The sequence below is a fragment of the Micromys minutus genome (assembly GCF_963924665.1).
Source record: "Micromys minutus genome assembly, chromosome: 1".
Taxonomy (NCBI): Eukaryota; Metazoa; Chordata; class Mammalia; order Rodentia; family Muridae; genus Micromys; species Micromys minutus.
The window spans coordinates 94,026,744-94,042,307 of NC_137969.1; the positions used below are offsets into that span (position 1 = coordinate 94,026,744).

General features: G+C 37.6%; 1 protein-coding gene across 1 annotated transcript in view; it reads left to right on the forward strand.

Annotated features, from left to right (window-relative positions):
• Positions 1 to 4,273: 4,273 nt before the first annotated feature.
• LOC308435225 (acyl-coenzyme A thioesterase THEM4-like) overlaps positions 4,274 to 15,564 on the forward strand; it is a gene marked incomplete at both ends in the record, with an annotated part of 30,360 nt that continues 19,069 nt past the window's right edge. Inside the window, 1 exon segment of the mRNA XM_080935916.1 lies at positions 4,274 to 4,694. Coding sequence (XP_080792042.1) covers positions 4,274 to 4,694 — 421 coding nt within the window.

A 15,564-nucleotide genomic window follows, 5' to 3' on the forward strand; every position in this document is an offset into this window, starting at 1 on the left:
GTTCTTGTAGGTGCATTAGAAGGTAGACTAGAAGGTTCCTGTTGTGACATCCAGGTTGTGACGTAGCATCTCGTGGTTTACCAAACTGAATTTCAGTTGTAGTTTTGTTTCTTAAGGAACCTGCACATTGAATTCCCAGTGGCTGCAGGATATTTCCCCAGTCGCAGCGAACACTGACTCTTTCCCCAGACTTGTCACCTACCATGCCCTTTGATTTCCTGACAGTAACCCCTCTGACTCTGGTAGGAGACTCAGAGCAGTTTGAAATTGCATTTCCCTGGTTGCTAAGAAGAGTGAATATTTTTTAAAACTATTTACAAGTCTTCTTAGGTAACTCATCAGTTCATTGGCTATTTTTAAAGATATAATTTATTAAGGTTACAATATAATTATATAATTTCTCTCTTTTCCTACAAACTTTCCCAATACTCCCCTGCTTTTTAATTTATCATAATTTTCATCATTTGCTGTTATATGTGACAACATATCTATTCATAAATACATACGTACAACTTGCTCAGTGTGTATAATGTTACTTATGTTTATTTTCAAGGCTCACCATTTCTAACTAAATAACCAGTTGGTGTGCTTTTACTTGGGGAAGACGTTTTCTTATGCTCTCAGCATTCATTCATTGTTATCATACTTTGTGTGGGGCTGAATCTCCACTGTCCTTTTTGAATTTACTTTGGCAAGTCTACTAGCGTCATGTTTGTTCAGCTCATGTTTGAGCAACTATATGGTTGAGACTTCGTGGCTATAACATTTGACATTTCTAGAAGGCACAGTCTCACAGAAAACTCCCGGTTCCCCTGCTTCTTGCTTTCTTTCAACCCCCTGTTCTGCAGTTATCTCTGATCCTTAAAAGCAGGTGTTGTTTTGTAGTTTTATCAGCCAGGATTGGTGTTCAAAACTGCAACATTGATTGCAGTTTCCTGTCTTTTGCAAAGAAAAGTTTCCTTGATTGATATACCAACAGATCTAAACAGTCCACTGTTAGATTATGAAAATTTAATTAGTACTGATTCTGTTTTAGTAAATTGTGATTGTAGGTTCCCCTGCAATATCCACAACGTCACTAGCTTTGGGTAGTTGAGTAAGTGTTCAGTGCCAGACATGTTTTCCTTCTTCTTGAGGAAGCATCTGGGTAGCCCCAATATATATGTGCTATTACTGCACCCTTAGTGTTATCTTATGGTGTTGCCATATTATATCTTCTCACAGCGGATAAGCCTATCTGTTGCTTGCCTTGCTTGGAAGCTTGTATGTTCCCTTCTGGTGCCATGAAGGCTAGTCCTCAGTGAAGTGACACTGTGGTCACTTCCAGGTTAGGGGCCTTGAGGTCTTTTGTCTAAATCTCATAGTGACTTCATAGTATTTGACTTTTTCAAAAATGAAATCTTGAACTTTACGAGTAAATAGATGGAACTAGGAAAGATCATATAGACTGAGGTAACACAGACCCAGAAATATAGATTTTGTATTTTCTCTCTCATAGATCTAAATCTTCAGAGTAACTGCAGAAACCAGGAAAATGTGAAGATGCCATTGTTGGTTAAGGTCTGGGGAGGGGAGAAAGCGGAGACTGGAAGAGGAGAGGTCAATATCCTCGTATCACTATCTCAAGGGAGAGGTAGAAAAGCAGAGGAAGTGGGAGAGAAATGGAAGAGGAAGGTAAAATACCTTAAGTGGTTACTTAAGTATTAAGTACTTCTTAAGTAGAAATTTTCCCATCTGGAATAACAGTGTTCTGTCCAAAAGCCAAGATAATCTAAAAAAATCCTCAACACCAGGCTGAGGAGTCCTTGTTGGGCTTCTTAATCAGAACTGTCCAAAAATCTCCCAAAACATTGCAGGCTCTTGCTCTTGCTTTGGCTGTCCCCATGAGGTGAGAAGTAGTCAATGTTTTGAGCAGCTTTCCTCTTTTTTTGCAATGTAATTTATTTTTTTTAAATATCTTAAGTTTATAATTGACATGCAGTGGTTTTATATCTCCATTAGAGGCAAGGTAAGCATGTATACAATTAACAATGATCAGACACTTAATCACAGTCTGCGAGTTTCAGGCCACTGTATTTCCCTAACATATCTCCCTTCTACTCTTCTGGATGTATGGCCCGTTGAGTCTGATTATGATTGCTTGCACATGCCTGTGCGGGAGTCTTAATAACTAAGACTCCTGTTTGGGTTTTGAAAGCAGCACATTCCTCACTTGAATGTGTTACTCTAGCCAATATAGCACCGGAACCTTAAAGTTACTCATTTTGAGTGCAATCAGACAAAATGGGTGTTTACAACAGGCCCTTCCTGCTTTGTAGAATGATCTGTCACTTGAGCTATTTAACCCAACATGCTTGATTAGACCTCAGTCCTTGGTGGCTGATGGGAATGGTGAGGAGTTCATTTCTAATATCCCATTTTATCTCCACACACACAGAAAGGAGGCCACGAGCCACTTGCTAAGTTAGATACTTCATTCTCAGAGCTAATCGCCTGCCTGTGAGTGCTTTAAGGCTGGAAGCTGCAGCCTCAGGTTATTACCTCAAAGTGACAGAGCAGGGAGCTAGAGAAAGCAACCAGCAGGAAATGCACAGCTGTACTTTGGAGTAAGGGATTTAAAGGGGGAGGGACTTATCTCTGCCCTTCATTCTCAGTACTTGTATGACTCTCAGAGTGTGTGTTCACATAAATTCAGTCATAAACTAAATAAGAGGTTATAATAGAGAATGCCTCTGTGCATATATACTAGGAGCAATTAGCTGGCTTAACTTTCACCATTTGGTACTAGCCCTGTGGTCATGAAAACTTTACAACTGTACTAAGCCATGTCTGAAGTTTTGTTTAGACAAACCCAGACAATATCTTATCCCCCCCCAACATTTTTTTGTACCTAGGTTCCTGTGGTATATATCTTCTTTATGACCTTTGGTTAATAATTTCTGTAACCCCTTAGAATGTTTCCTAAGTTTTAGAAATCTGCTGTTATCTCAGAAGCACTTAAGCAGTTCTGTTATAAAAGGGGCTCCAATGTTTCTATCTCAGTTGCCATTCTGAACAATGGTAACCCTTGCATGCTAGATGTTACTGCAGAATAAATGCTCTTTGTCTTTGCATACTATCTGAGTCTGGGGTCTTCCTTCAGTGATTTTTGGACTCCCACAATGGTGTCTGGAGTCTCTGGCAGGACCAATAAAGTGATACCCAGAAGACGGCCTTGAGAATATAAAGCAAGTTCTACAATTGTCTTTAGACAACTCCTCTACTCTGAGGAATCTTTGGCCTACTATGGCACCTTCAGGGAAAGTGAATATAGGATAATGAACCTCCTAATTATCATATGATCTAAACTGTGTTCATAATCTTTTATGTGACTTTTATTAAATTTATATATTATCATTTATTTTCAAATTAATGTTCTTTATGTATCAATGATTTATGTAAATTAGTCATTTGCAATGCATAAAAATAAATATAAACAATTAAAGGATAATAAAAGTTATTTCTAATTATTTTATTGGCAATTATTCATGAGTCATAGCAAATTTTTTGCTGTTTATTGGGCAGTTAAAAAGATATCTTACATCTCACAAGACTTGAGGTTTCCTTTGACTGTTTGATAAAAAACTGTTTGTTAGAGGCAGGTTTTTCCCAGTTGCCAGGAGAAGTCTTTTTGGCATGCTAAGGTCTGATTCCTGGTGCTGGGTGCTGTGAGGTGCAATCAGGCAAGCTCCAAAGTCTCAACATGAGTGAAGTGACCTATCATGATGTGCATGGTGAGTGGGCTTTACTGGATCCTTCACAGAAGAGTCACTACAGAGATGTGATGCTGGAGACCTATAGAAATCTCACTGCTATAGGCTACAGTTGGGAAGATGACAATTCTAGAAGACATGGAAGGCATGAAAGAAATCATAGAGGAGAGAAATCCTGTGAATGTAACCAGTATGGTAAAGACTTTGCCTATCAGAGTCATCTCCAAGTACATAATGGAATAGTCAGTGGAGAGAAACCCCATGAGTGCAACCGATGTAGTAAATTCTTTTTATTTCTCCGAATACATGATAGAACACATACTAGAGGGAAACCCCATGAGTTTAAGCAGTATAGTCATTCCTTTGCATGTCACAATCTTCAAATAAATGAAAGAATATAGACTGAAGAAAATTTTTATGAATGTAACCAATGTGGTAAACACTTTAAAAGACTGTGTTCTCTCTAAAACATAGAAGAACCCATGCTAAAACACACAAAAAATCCTTTGAATGTAACCAATATGGAAAAGTCTATGCATATCTTTTGGATCTCCAGATACACCAAAGAACACACACTTGAGAGAAACCCTATGAATGTGAGGAATGTAATAAATCCTTTTCAAGACAAAAATCATCTTCAAAGGCATAAAAGAATACATTCTGGTGAGAAGCCCTATGAATGTCACCAATGTGGTAAAGCTTTTTTATTTCATGCTGGTCTCCGATATCATAAAAGAACTCACACTGGAGAGAAACCCTATGAATGTAATCAGTGTGATCATGTCTTTAGAACATATGGTCTACTTAAAGGTCATGAAAAAATACATACTACAAAGAAACCCTCAGAATGTAACCAATGTGGTAATGCCTTTGCACATCACAATAGTGCCTACATCCATAAAAGAAGATATAGTGGCAAGAAACCTTATAATTGTAATCAGTGTAATAAAGACTTTTATGGTCACAATAATAAATACATAAAAGAACACACATTGGAGAGAAACACTATGAATGTAATCAATGCAATAAAGCCTTTTAAAATCGGAATCATCTCTTCATACTTAAAAGAACACATAATGGAAAGAAACCCTAGAAATGTAATCAATGTAGTAAAGCTTTTTTGTAAGTCAGAGTCATCTCCTAGAACATAAAAGAATGTGTACCAGAGAGAAATCCTGTGTAATTAGTGTGGTAAAGCCCTTGTATGTCATTGTCATCTTTGGAGTCATAAATGAACCCATATTAGAGTGAAACTTTGAATTCATCTAATATGGTGAGGCTTTTTCACACTTATATAGATTCCTCATTATGAAATAATTCATACTGGAGAGAAATTCTATGAATATAAGAAACCTGGTAAGGCCTTTGTGTTATAGGGTCTGTTGAGATTCGACACTACTCAAACACCAGGTCAACGCAAACATCAAGAATTTATTTTGAACAAGCTACTACTGACTGATCAGGACCACAAATCTAACTCAGGACATGAACTGTGACACCAACACTCCTAACCCTGATCTAGAATATTATAAAACTGTTATGCAAGAAAATCAGAAACGCCTGTGCCGTGTCATATCTCCATGTTTGTACCAATCAAGATTCATAAACAGTGACTTTCCTCGAGTATCTCATCTATGTCAACAAATGCAGAATAAAGATTTTACAGTAAAATTAATTATATCCTTTGTTCTTTTGTATTTTTTGGAACAGTCATTATGTTTGGAGGAACATAAGATGAATAACATAAGCTGTGGTTAGGAAAACTTATTAAGTTCTGTGGAACAGAATTTGTGCTTAGAAAGAGTCATTACATTTTGGAAAATTTAAGATTTAAACATGGAGTCTCCATCTTTCCTAGAGCCTGAGAAGATGAACTTATTTTTACACTATGAAAAATAGAAGCTGATGATAAGGCAATACTTAGAACATGTTTCCATTTGCTTCTTCCTAACTTTTGTATATTAAAGTCATTTTCAAGGACATAAAAAATACATACTGAAGAAAAACCTTACAAATATGAATTTCATAAACCCTTTTCACTACCAAGTTTACTAATACATAAAACAACAGTGAAGAGTAACCCTATAAATTTAACCAAAGTGGTAAAGTCTTTTCACAACACAGTCATCTCCTAATGCATAAAGGAACGTACACAGAGTGGTCCTCAATCAAGACCAGCATGGGAGTGCTGCAAGCTTGGTGTACTGATGGCGTACTGACTTCTGCCTGGTTCAAGCAAGAGGGAGCAGATTGGATCCTGTGGTCATAGCCAACACAGCCTGCAACATCTGGCATGCCCATTTGAACCGCCACAACCTGAGTCAGATACAGAACATCAAACAGCAGAGTGTCTGCATGGTACATTTCTGGAATATAGAGACACTGGGCAAACCAATCTCTCAAGAAGAGACAGCTAATGAACTACAAAAAAGAAGATGGCTGCCCTGACAGAGTTCTTTGAAGATCTGACATACAAGCCCAATACCCTGGAGGACTATGACCTTTCCTTTGGGGTTGGGGTTCTCACTATTATGTTGGGCAGGAAACTAGGGACCTCATTGGTCATCAGACAAACCCCCAAACAAGTAAATCTGTCTATTTTCACCCTGCAGTGGCCCCAAGGCCTATGAATGAACAGGGAAAAATGGGTGTACTTCCAGGAGAGTGTGTGTGGACAAGCTGCTGGCCTGGCTGCTCACTGAATCTTTAAGCACTAACCTGGACTTTTCTCAATTGACCTATTCTGGAAAAGGCACCTGACTTCCCACCATATTCAAAGACATTAAAAAGCATTAGGAGAACACTCAGCCTCTTTGTAGTTGACTATTCAGTTTCTCATGCATCCTTCTGAGGAGAGTCATACAATGTGTTACAACTCTACCAAAATATGTAGGTTACCCCTTACCCCAAACCCTGTCAAATATACACTGAAGACAAAAATTTAGGAGTGTATCTAATGTGTTAATACAGGTCTTTAAATACATGAAAGTTATAAAATTAAGCATTTCTGACCCAACCCTGAGATGACCTCAGGAAAGAGTATTAGGACCCAAGGGAGGGCTTCACTTTCCTGGCCCTAGGATGATTTCTCAGAAATGACTCTAAAAAAATACTTCTCAAAAAAAAAAAAACCGTAAAATCTACTGGCCAGAGACCATCTGAGACTTCTGGGGAATATAGGTACCCTCCCAGAATGATTGTTTTTATTGTAATCTGCCCTCTAAAAACGTATATAAAAGGTGCTTGTGAATTAGAAGCCTTATAATCTCCAGTCTTGCTTGAGAGACTGCTAAAGGTTGATTCTGGTGTTCTGGAAAAATAAACACTTTCTTTTGCATCAAAAAAAAAAAAAAATGTTTGTTCAGCTTTGATAAGAAACACTGGATTGATTTTCTTAATGTAGCTTCAGTTCCACTGATACAAATTCTGGGTCAACTATGCCCTAACCCTTTAGTGAGAGCCATAACATTTGATGTCACAGGTACAAAAAAAAAAAAAACCCATGTTATACCTGAAACTTATCCTGCTCAGTTTTCATCCCTAGAACACTGAGCAGCAGTTAGTCACATGTAGACTGTCTTAGTCAGGGCTTCTTTTCCTACACAAAACATCATGACCAAAAAGTACATTGGGGAGGAAAGGGTTTATTCAGCTTACAATTTCATAGCACCACAGGAAGTCAGGATAGTAAAACAAACACAGGAGGAACTTGGAGGCAGGAGCTGTTGCAGAGGTCATAGAGGAGCACTACTTACTGGCTTGCTTTCTGTGGCTTGCTCAGCTTGCTTTATTTTTCTTTTTTTTTTAAATAATAAAAGTGTATATTTTCTCTTTATCAAGTATCTAGTTAAGGTAGCTACACTCTAATTTTACAGGAGAAATTTTTCAATATTAAGGAACTTTATGTATTTTGTTACTATTTTTTTAAATTTATTTAAAAAATAGAGATACATATACAGATTATTAAAAGCATTTTAGTGTAAATATATAAGAATATATTACAAGTACTTGATTTTTTTAAAGGTTTATTAATATGCATTAAAATCTTACTATTTACAAAGATCATAAAGTATATGTAAAACAAAATGAAACATGGAAATAGTCAAAGTTTTTGGTATGTGAAGATTAAACATAATTATTTTTAATTACCAAGAATTGCCACAAAGCTAGCTTCTTAGTTCTTTAGTTATTAATGGTTTATGGTCTAGGTGTACCCCACTCTGAGAGGGTGTTATACACTTGGTTTTTTTAAGAAGGACTGAGACATCCACTTTTTGGCCTTTTCTTTTTTTAAGCTTCATATATTCTGTGAGTTGTTTCTGGAGTGTTCAGAGCTTTCTGAGGCTAGTATCCAATTATCACTGACTGCACATTGTGTCTGTTCTTTTGTGACTGGGTTACCTCACTCAGGATGATATTCTCTAGATGCATCCATTTTCCTAGGAATTTAATAAAGTCATTGTTTCTGATAGCTGAGTAGTAGTCCATTGTGTAAATATACCAAATTTCTGTATTCATTCATCTACTGAAGGACATCTGGGTTTTTTCCAGCTTCTGGCTATTATATATAAGGCTGCTATGGACATGGTGGAGCATGTGTCCTTATTGTATGTTGGAGCATCTCTGGGTATATGTCCAGAAGTGGAATAATTGGGTCTTCAGGTAGGACTATGTCCAATTTTCTGAGGAACCGCCAGACTGATTTCCAGAGTGGTTGTACCAGCTTATGACCCCACCAGCAGTGGAGAAGTGTTCCTCTTTCTCCGCATTATCACCAGCATCTGCTGTCATCTGAATTTTTGATCTTAGCCATTCTGACTGGTGTGAGGTGGAATCTCAGGGTTGCTTTGATTTGTATTTCCCTGATGTCTAGAGATGTCAAGCATTTCCTTAGGTGCTTCTCAGCCATTTGATATTTCTCGATTGAGTATTCTTTCTTTAGCTCTGGATCCCATTTTTTAATAGAATTGTTTGAGACTCTGGATTCTAATTTCTTGAGTTCTTTGTATACATTGGATATTAGACCTCTATCAGATGTAGGATTGGTAAAGATCTTTCCCAATCTGTTGGTTGTCATTTTATTTTCTTAACAATGTCCTTAGCCTTACAGAAACTTTGCAATCTCATTAAGTCCCATTTGTTGACATTTGACCTTAGAGCATGAGCCATTGGTGTTCCATTCAAGAAATTTCCCCCTGTGCCTATGTGTTCTAAGGTTTTCCCCACTTTCTCATCTAATAGTTTCAGTGTACTTGGTTTAATGTGGAGATCTTTGATCCACTTGCACTTGAGCTTTGAACAAAGAGATAAGAAAGGATCTATTTTCATTCTTCTGCATGCTGATTGCCAGTTGATCCAAAACCATTTGTTGAATTCTATCAGACATTTATTGACAACCTTATACTAATACTCTACGAACTATTCCACAAAATAGAGTCAGATGGAATACTACCCAATTTATTCTTCAAAGCCACAATAACTCTCATTTCTAAACCACACAAAGACCCTTCATGGAAAGAGAACTTCAGACCAATCTCCCTTATGAGCATTGATGCAAAAATAATAAAATTCTTGCAAACAGAATTCAAGAACATATCAAAATGATCATTCACTATGATCAAGTATGCTTCATCCCTGGGATGCAGGGATGATTTAATGTAAGAAAACCCATCAACGTAATCCACCATATAAACAAACTCTAAGAAAAAAACCACACGATCATCTCACTAGATGCTGAGAAAGCATTTGTCAAAATTCAACACCCCTTCATGTTAAAAGTCTTGGAAAGAACAGGAATCCAAGGCCCATACCTAAACATAATAAAAGCAATATACAGTAAACCAATAGCCAACATCAAACTAAATAGCAAAAAACTTGAGGCAATTCCACTAAAATCAGGGACTAGACAAGGCTGCCCACTCTCCCCCTATCTATTCAACATAGTACTGGAAGTCCTGGCTGGAGAAATTAGACAGCAAAAGGAAATCAAATGGATACAAATTGGAAAGGAAGAAATAAAAATATTGCTATTTGCAGATGACATGATAGTATACTTAAGTGACCCCAAAAATTCCACCAGAGAACTCCTACATCTGATAAACAAGTTCAGCAAAGTGACTGAATATAAAATTAACTCAAACAAATCAGTAGCCTTTCTCTACTCAAAGAACAAACATGCTGAGAAAAAACATAGGGAAAAGATACCCTTCAAAATAGCCACAAACAACATGGAATATCTTGGTGTGACCCTAACTAAGCAAGTGAAGGACCTGTATGACAAGAACTTCAAATCTCTGAAGAAGGAAATTGAAAAAGATCTCAGGAGATGGAAAGATCTTCCATTCTCATGGATCGAAAGGATCAACATTGTAAAACTGGCCATCTTAACAAAAGCGATATACAGATTCAATGCAATCCCCATCAAAATCCCAACTCATTTCTTCATAGAATTGGAAAGAGCAATTTGCAGATTCATCTGGAATAACAAAAAACCTAGAATAGCGAAATCTATTCTCAACAACAATAAATCTTCTGTGGGACTCACAATGCCTGACTTCAAGCTATATTACAAAGCAATTGTAGTAAAAACTGAATGATACTGGTACAGAGCTAGGCAGGTAGATCAACAGAACAGACTAGAAGATCCAGAAATGAACTCTCACCCATATGGTCACTTGATTTTTGACAAAGGATCTAAAAACATTTCATAGAAAAAAGTCAGCTTGCTTTCGTATAGAACACAGGACTAACAACCTTGAGCCCTCCAACCTTTAATCACTAACTGAAATAATGCCTTACTGCAAATCACTAATTGAGAATATGTTTTAGAGCTAGATGTCATGGAGACATTCCTTTTTTTTTCTTTTTCTTTTTTTTTTTTTTTTTTTTTTTTTTTTTTTGTGATAACTTCAGCTTATTTCAAGTTGAAGCACAAAACCAGCCAGTACATAGACTAACAAACACCACAGCCTTAATCTGTTCTACATTCTTTTTCTTTCTTCTTTAAGTTTAGAAATCAGTGAAGAAGAAGGAGGGTGAGGAGGAGGAGGAGGAGGAGGAGGAAGAGGAAGAGGAAGAGGAAGAAGAAGAAGAAGAAGAAGAAGAAGAAGAAGAAGAAGAAGAAGAAGAAGAAGAAGAAGAAGAAGAAGAAGAAGAAGAAGAAGAAGAAGAACCCAAGCATAAATTAGAATAGATAGTCTACCGACAGAACTGTACCTAGGATGGAAAAGTGCATGCACACAGCCTGGTTGACTACCTCAGAAGTTAAATATGTTTTCTTTCTTTCCCTTTTATTAAAGATGGATTTTCCCACAGAATATGTGCTGACCATGGTTTCCCCTTTCTCTTTCCTCCCAGTTCTTCCCCCACTTCCTCTCCCCTTCAGATCAACTCTCTCTCCTTCTTTCATTAGAAAACAAAAATGCTTCTAAGAGATTAATATGATAATATAATATATAAAACCGAAAGTACCACATTGGAGTTGGACAGGACAGACAAAAAGAGGGAAAATGCTCAATTGAAAGCACAAGAAGCAGAGAGCCACTCATGCACATTCAAGAAGTCCATAGAAACACTAAACTGCAAAGTATCATGTATGTGCAAAGGCCTGGTAACGGTGCAGACTCAATCCCTGTGAGTTGCTATGAGCTTTGATTAGGCTAGAGGGGTTTGTTTTCTTGGTTTCCTCCATCACCTCTGGCTGTATCTTTCTTCCTCCTTTTTTGAAGAATTCCCTGATCCCCGAGGGGAGGGATTTGATGGGCACAGCCCACTTAGGAGTGTGTGTTCCAAGATTTCTTACTCACTTCATAACGTCCAGCTGGAGCTTCTTTCTTTACATTCTTTACATAAATATTTGGAATAATAGTTCAAGTTGTCTCACCATGCCACAGTTGTCTTCATTTCTCAGGAGGAAATTAGAAAAAAAAATATAATTTTTTTGCAGTGCATACAGTTGTTATTGCTTAGATAAAATCCAGCACTGATGTTGAGTACAATAATTATGTGAAGTACATAAATGTTAACATTGTCCATGCACAAATCTAGCTCATAACTAAGGTACAAAATAACTGGATGCTTTAACAAGGAAAGACCTCAAACCAAACAGTGCAAGAAATCAGTAGTGCCTCCTGCACATGCTCCACTATGGACAGGAAAACAGGCATTACCAAACTTGAATCTAACCGTCCTTATTTATGTATAAAAATTACAGTTTCCATGCACTACAAAAGGCTGTCCAATGGAACCCAGAAGTTATATTCCCAGACATGCACCAAAGAAGTTGTGAAACCAAAACAGGGGCCTTCTATAACTTAAAAAAAAAAAAAGTGTGTTTCTGTTTCCTAAACCTAATGTATTCTGCAAATCATGTTTTTCAACCTCTGATGAACTTGTGGCCCCATGATGTATGCCTGCCCCTTTGCCTTGCTGAACTCCGGAATCTGCAACATGTGATTGCCCTTTTGCCTTACAGAAATGAATCTTTCCAGATGCCTTGATCACTCCCCTTCCATATAATTTATTCTTGTACTTCTTTTTACTGAATTTTTTTCTAACAGCCAAGTATCTCAACAATTGTTTTTTATCACATTTATTTACCCCACAGGGAGCCTTGAGTCCTGGGTCCCCACATCCCCAACTCTTCTGTTCTGGTGCTGACAACCAATTATCTCAAAAAATGCTTTTGTTGTTTTGTTTTGTTCATTTGTTTGTTTTTTGTTTTTTTATTTTAGTTTTTTGTTTTGTTTTTATCAACCCAAACCCTGCCTCCTAAAAGAGACATCAAAAGCCAGTGTGAGTCTGCTTTCTGAAAATTCAACCTTAGGAGAGACAACTGGCTGGCCAGTACTAAATAAAGCCTGCTTTAATCAAACAGTCCTGGGATTATTTTTTTCTCAGGTCTCACTATCTTTAGTACTTGTTATTGTACAAAGCTAGAGAGTATGTAGCTTTTGCAAAGCACCTAGGAACAGTGGTGTCCTATATGCAACGTAATATGATAAATTAGCCCCACTGCAAGCAGAACAAGATACCACTGAAAAGTTCACTGCAGCCATATTGGTAATGATTTTCCACACAGGACATCCAAGTATTTTAATAGCTGTAAACATGGTTTCCTGACCAAAACATTCAACAATAATGCACAGGAAAAGGTAAGGATTCATAGTCTTTGCAACTTAAATCTCAGATGTGTGTTATTTATTGAAATCATTAGACATTATTATCAATTTAGAGTTTTAAATTATTCTAGTAAACAAAACAATCTTCTTGCAATTCTGTACTGTTTTTAGGGACAGGAGAGAGGCAGACACCTCAGGGGTAAGTCAGCATAGTAAGCTTCAAAGGTTATTGCAAGACCATGTTCTTGACATCATGACCTTACACATAGCCAGCTGTTACGATATATTTCATACAATGTTCTAACTGACATATTTTAAAGAGGATATTTAAGAAACCTGTCTTTCCTCTCTTCTTCTATGCCCGCAATACTCCAAAGAACCTCCTAGTGGACCCAGCTTCCTTCAATCACCCTATCCCTTTGTGTCAGCCTCCAATACCAGGTGACCTCTCTACCTAGGAACCTACTGGCTTGCTGGCCTGGGAATCAGTGGGCACATCAGACCTGGACCTAGATATGTAGGCAGCAACTCAAAGCAAAGAACAGAACAAGCATTCAAGAGACATAAGACCAGACAGCAACAGCTAGAGCCACAGTCATCCCAAATGCAGATGCCTAGACACAAGCACAGAAACCTAATTATCAGCAACATTCAAAATAGGCTCCACCAGAGCCCAGAAACCCTACTGCAGTGGGTACTAAGAAATACAATAACAATAAACCACAATATAAACCTTAAAATAGCTGTTAAGAACACATTCAATGACCTCGAAGATGATATGAATAAATCTGGTAGTGATGTCTGTGAAACCACACACATGGACAAGCACACATCCGTATGTGTACACATATACTCAGTGAAAGGAACAGATAAGAAAAGTGTTAACATGGGAAAGTAGAAATAAAATCACTAGGGGAACTCTAAATCAAGATAAAACTGGAAGTAAAAAATTTAGGAAGTGAAACAAAAACCTTGAAGATAAGACCCAACAACAGAGAACAAGACATCGAAGGGAAAAGATGAGGTAGAAGAAATAAACATCTCAGTCAAAAAATATTAAATCTAAAAATATACAGGCAAAACACATTTGAAAAAGTGGATGTGCTGTCTGGTTTTATATGTCAACTTGACACAAGCTGGAGTTATCACAGAGAAAGGAGCCTCCCTTGAGGGAATGCTTCCATGAGATCCATATAAGGCATTTTCTCAACTAATGATCAAGGTTTGGAGGGCCCAGCCCATTGTGGGCTTTTAGTTCTGGGTTCTATAAGAAAGCAAGCTGAGAAAGCCACAGAAAGCAAACCAGTAAGCAGCATTCCTCCATGACCAGCACAAACAACTACGCCCAGCTAAACTTTAAACCATTGCTTGATGAAACCAAATTTAAGCAACATTTACCTACAAATCCAGCTCTACAGGAGGCACTGGTAGAAAATAAAGACACAGTTGCTGATGTGAAGAGGACAGATCTGATTCTCTTTACACTTTTCCTCCCTCTGCCAAAAGCCATTTTGCAATTAAGCTCTGTTTTGGATTTTGAAAGTAGCACATTCTTCACAAGAATGTGTCACTTTAACCTATATAGCACATGACCCTAGTTATGAGTAAAGACAGAACACAATAAGGGTTTTCAATATGTCTAGGCTTCTGTGGAGACTGTTCTGTCACTTGAGTCATGCAATGCAGAATACTTGATTGGACTTCATGTTTCAATGGCAAAAAAAAAAAAAAAAAATGCTGACTGGAGTCTATGGTGGCCCCATAAGTGAATTTCAGGAGGGACCCTTAAGAGTTTGGAGAAAGGTCCTGAGGTCATTTGTAGACGATTTCTCTTCTCTGACAAACAACTATGGGCTTGCTCTTCGGCCTTAATGGAAATTGAATATTAAGCAATGGAGCACCAATTTATCATGTGATCTGAGCAGCACTTGACGTTTATTTGATTCACTAAGTCAAGAAATTAGACATTCATAGGTCTAATTTTTCACCAGACAACTGTGGTATACATGACTAGACTTGAGCAGGTCCTGAGGGAATAAGTAACTTACATAAAGAAATTGTTCCTAGATCTGACAGTTTCTTTCTATCACAAATATGCATCTATAGCCTCATGAAATATGCTTCAGAAATGATTGAGTGAGAAAAAGAAGGACAGGGTACGGCACTGATGTTCTTCACACTAAGCAGGAACCCCCCAGAAGGGTGTATCTAGAGTATTAGAGCTCTTTGCAGGGAAAATGCTGAAAGTACTGGTGAGGGGACATCTTCACAATGGGAAGAGTCTGGCCAAGACACATGGTCATCCAGTTTGCTTGGAAAAAAAATACCATTTGTGCAACTCAATGTTAATTTGTGGACCATATCTAATGGAATAGCTATACATTAAAGACATAGGAAGAGAAATGCATAGAAAATTTGGTGAGAAAGATATTCAGAAAATAGGTATTGTTACTGGAGTAGTCAAAACCCACCAAAGGAAAATTATTTCCTCCATTTCCAGTCTAGATGACCTCTGGTGTGGTTGGACTCTAATATTCAATTTGGGTAGGTCAGCTACCTGTCTACAGAATCATCCCTCCAGGAGGCAGGACTGATTCTCTGAAAAGCGGTTCCTTCTTAAGCCATGCTAAGAGACAGGAAGAGTAATTTTCCTTTTAATGAGACTTTGCTTTCCAGAATCCCTACACCTTATC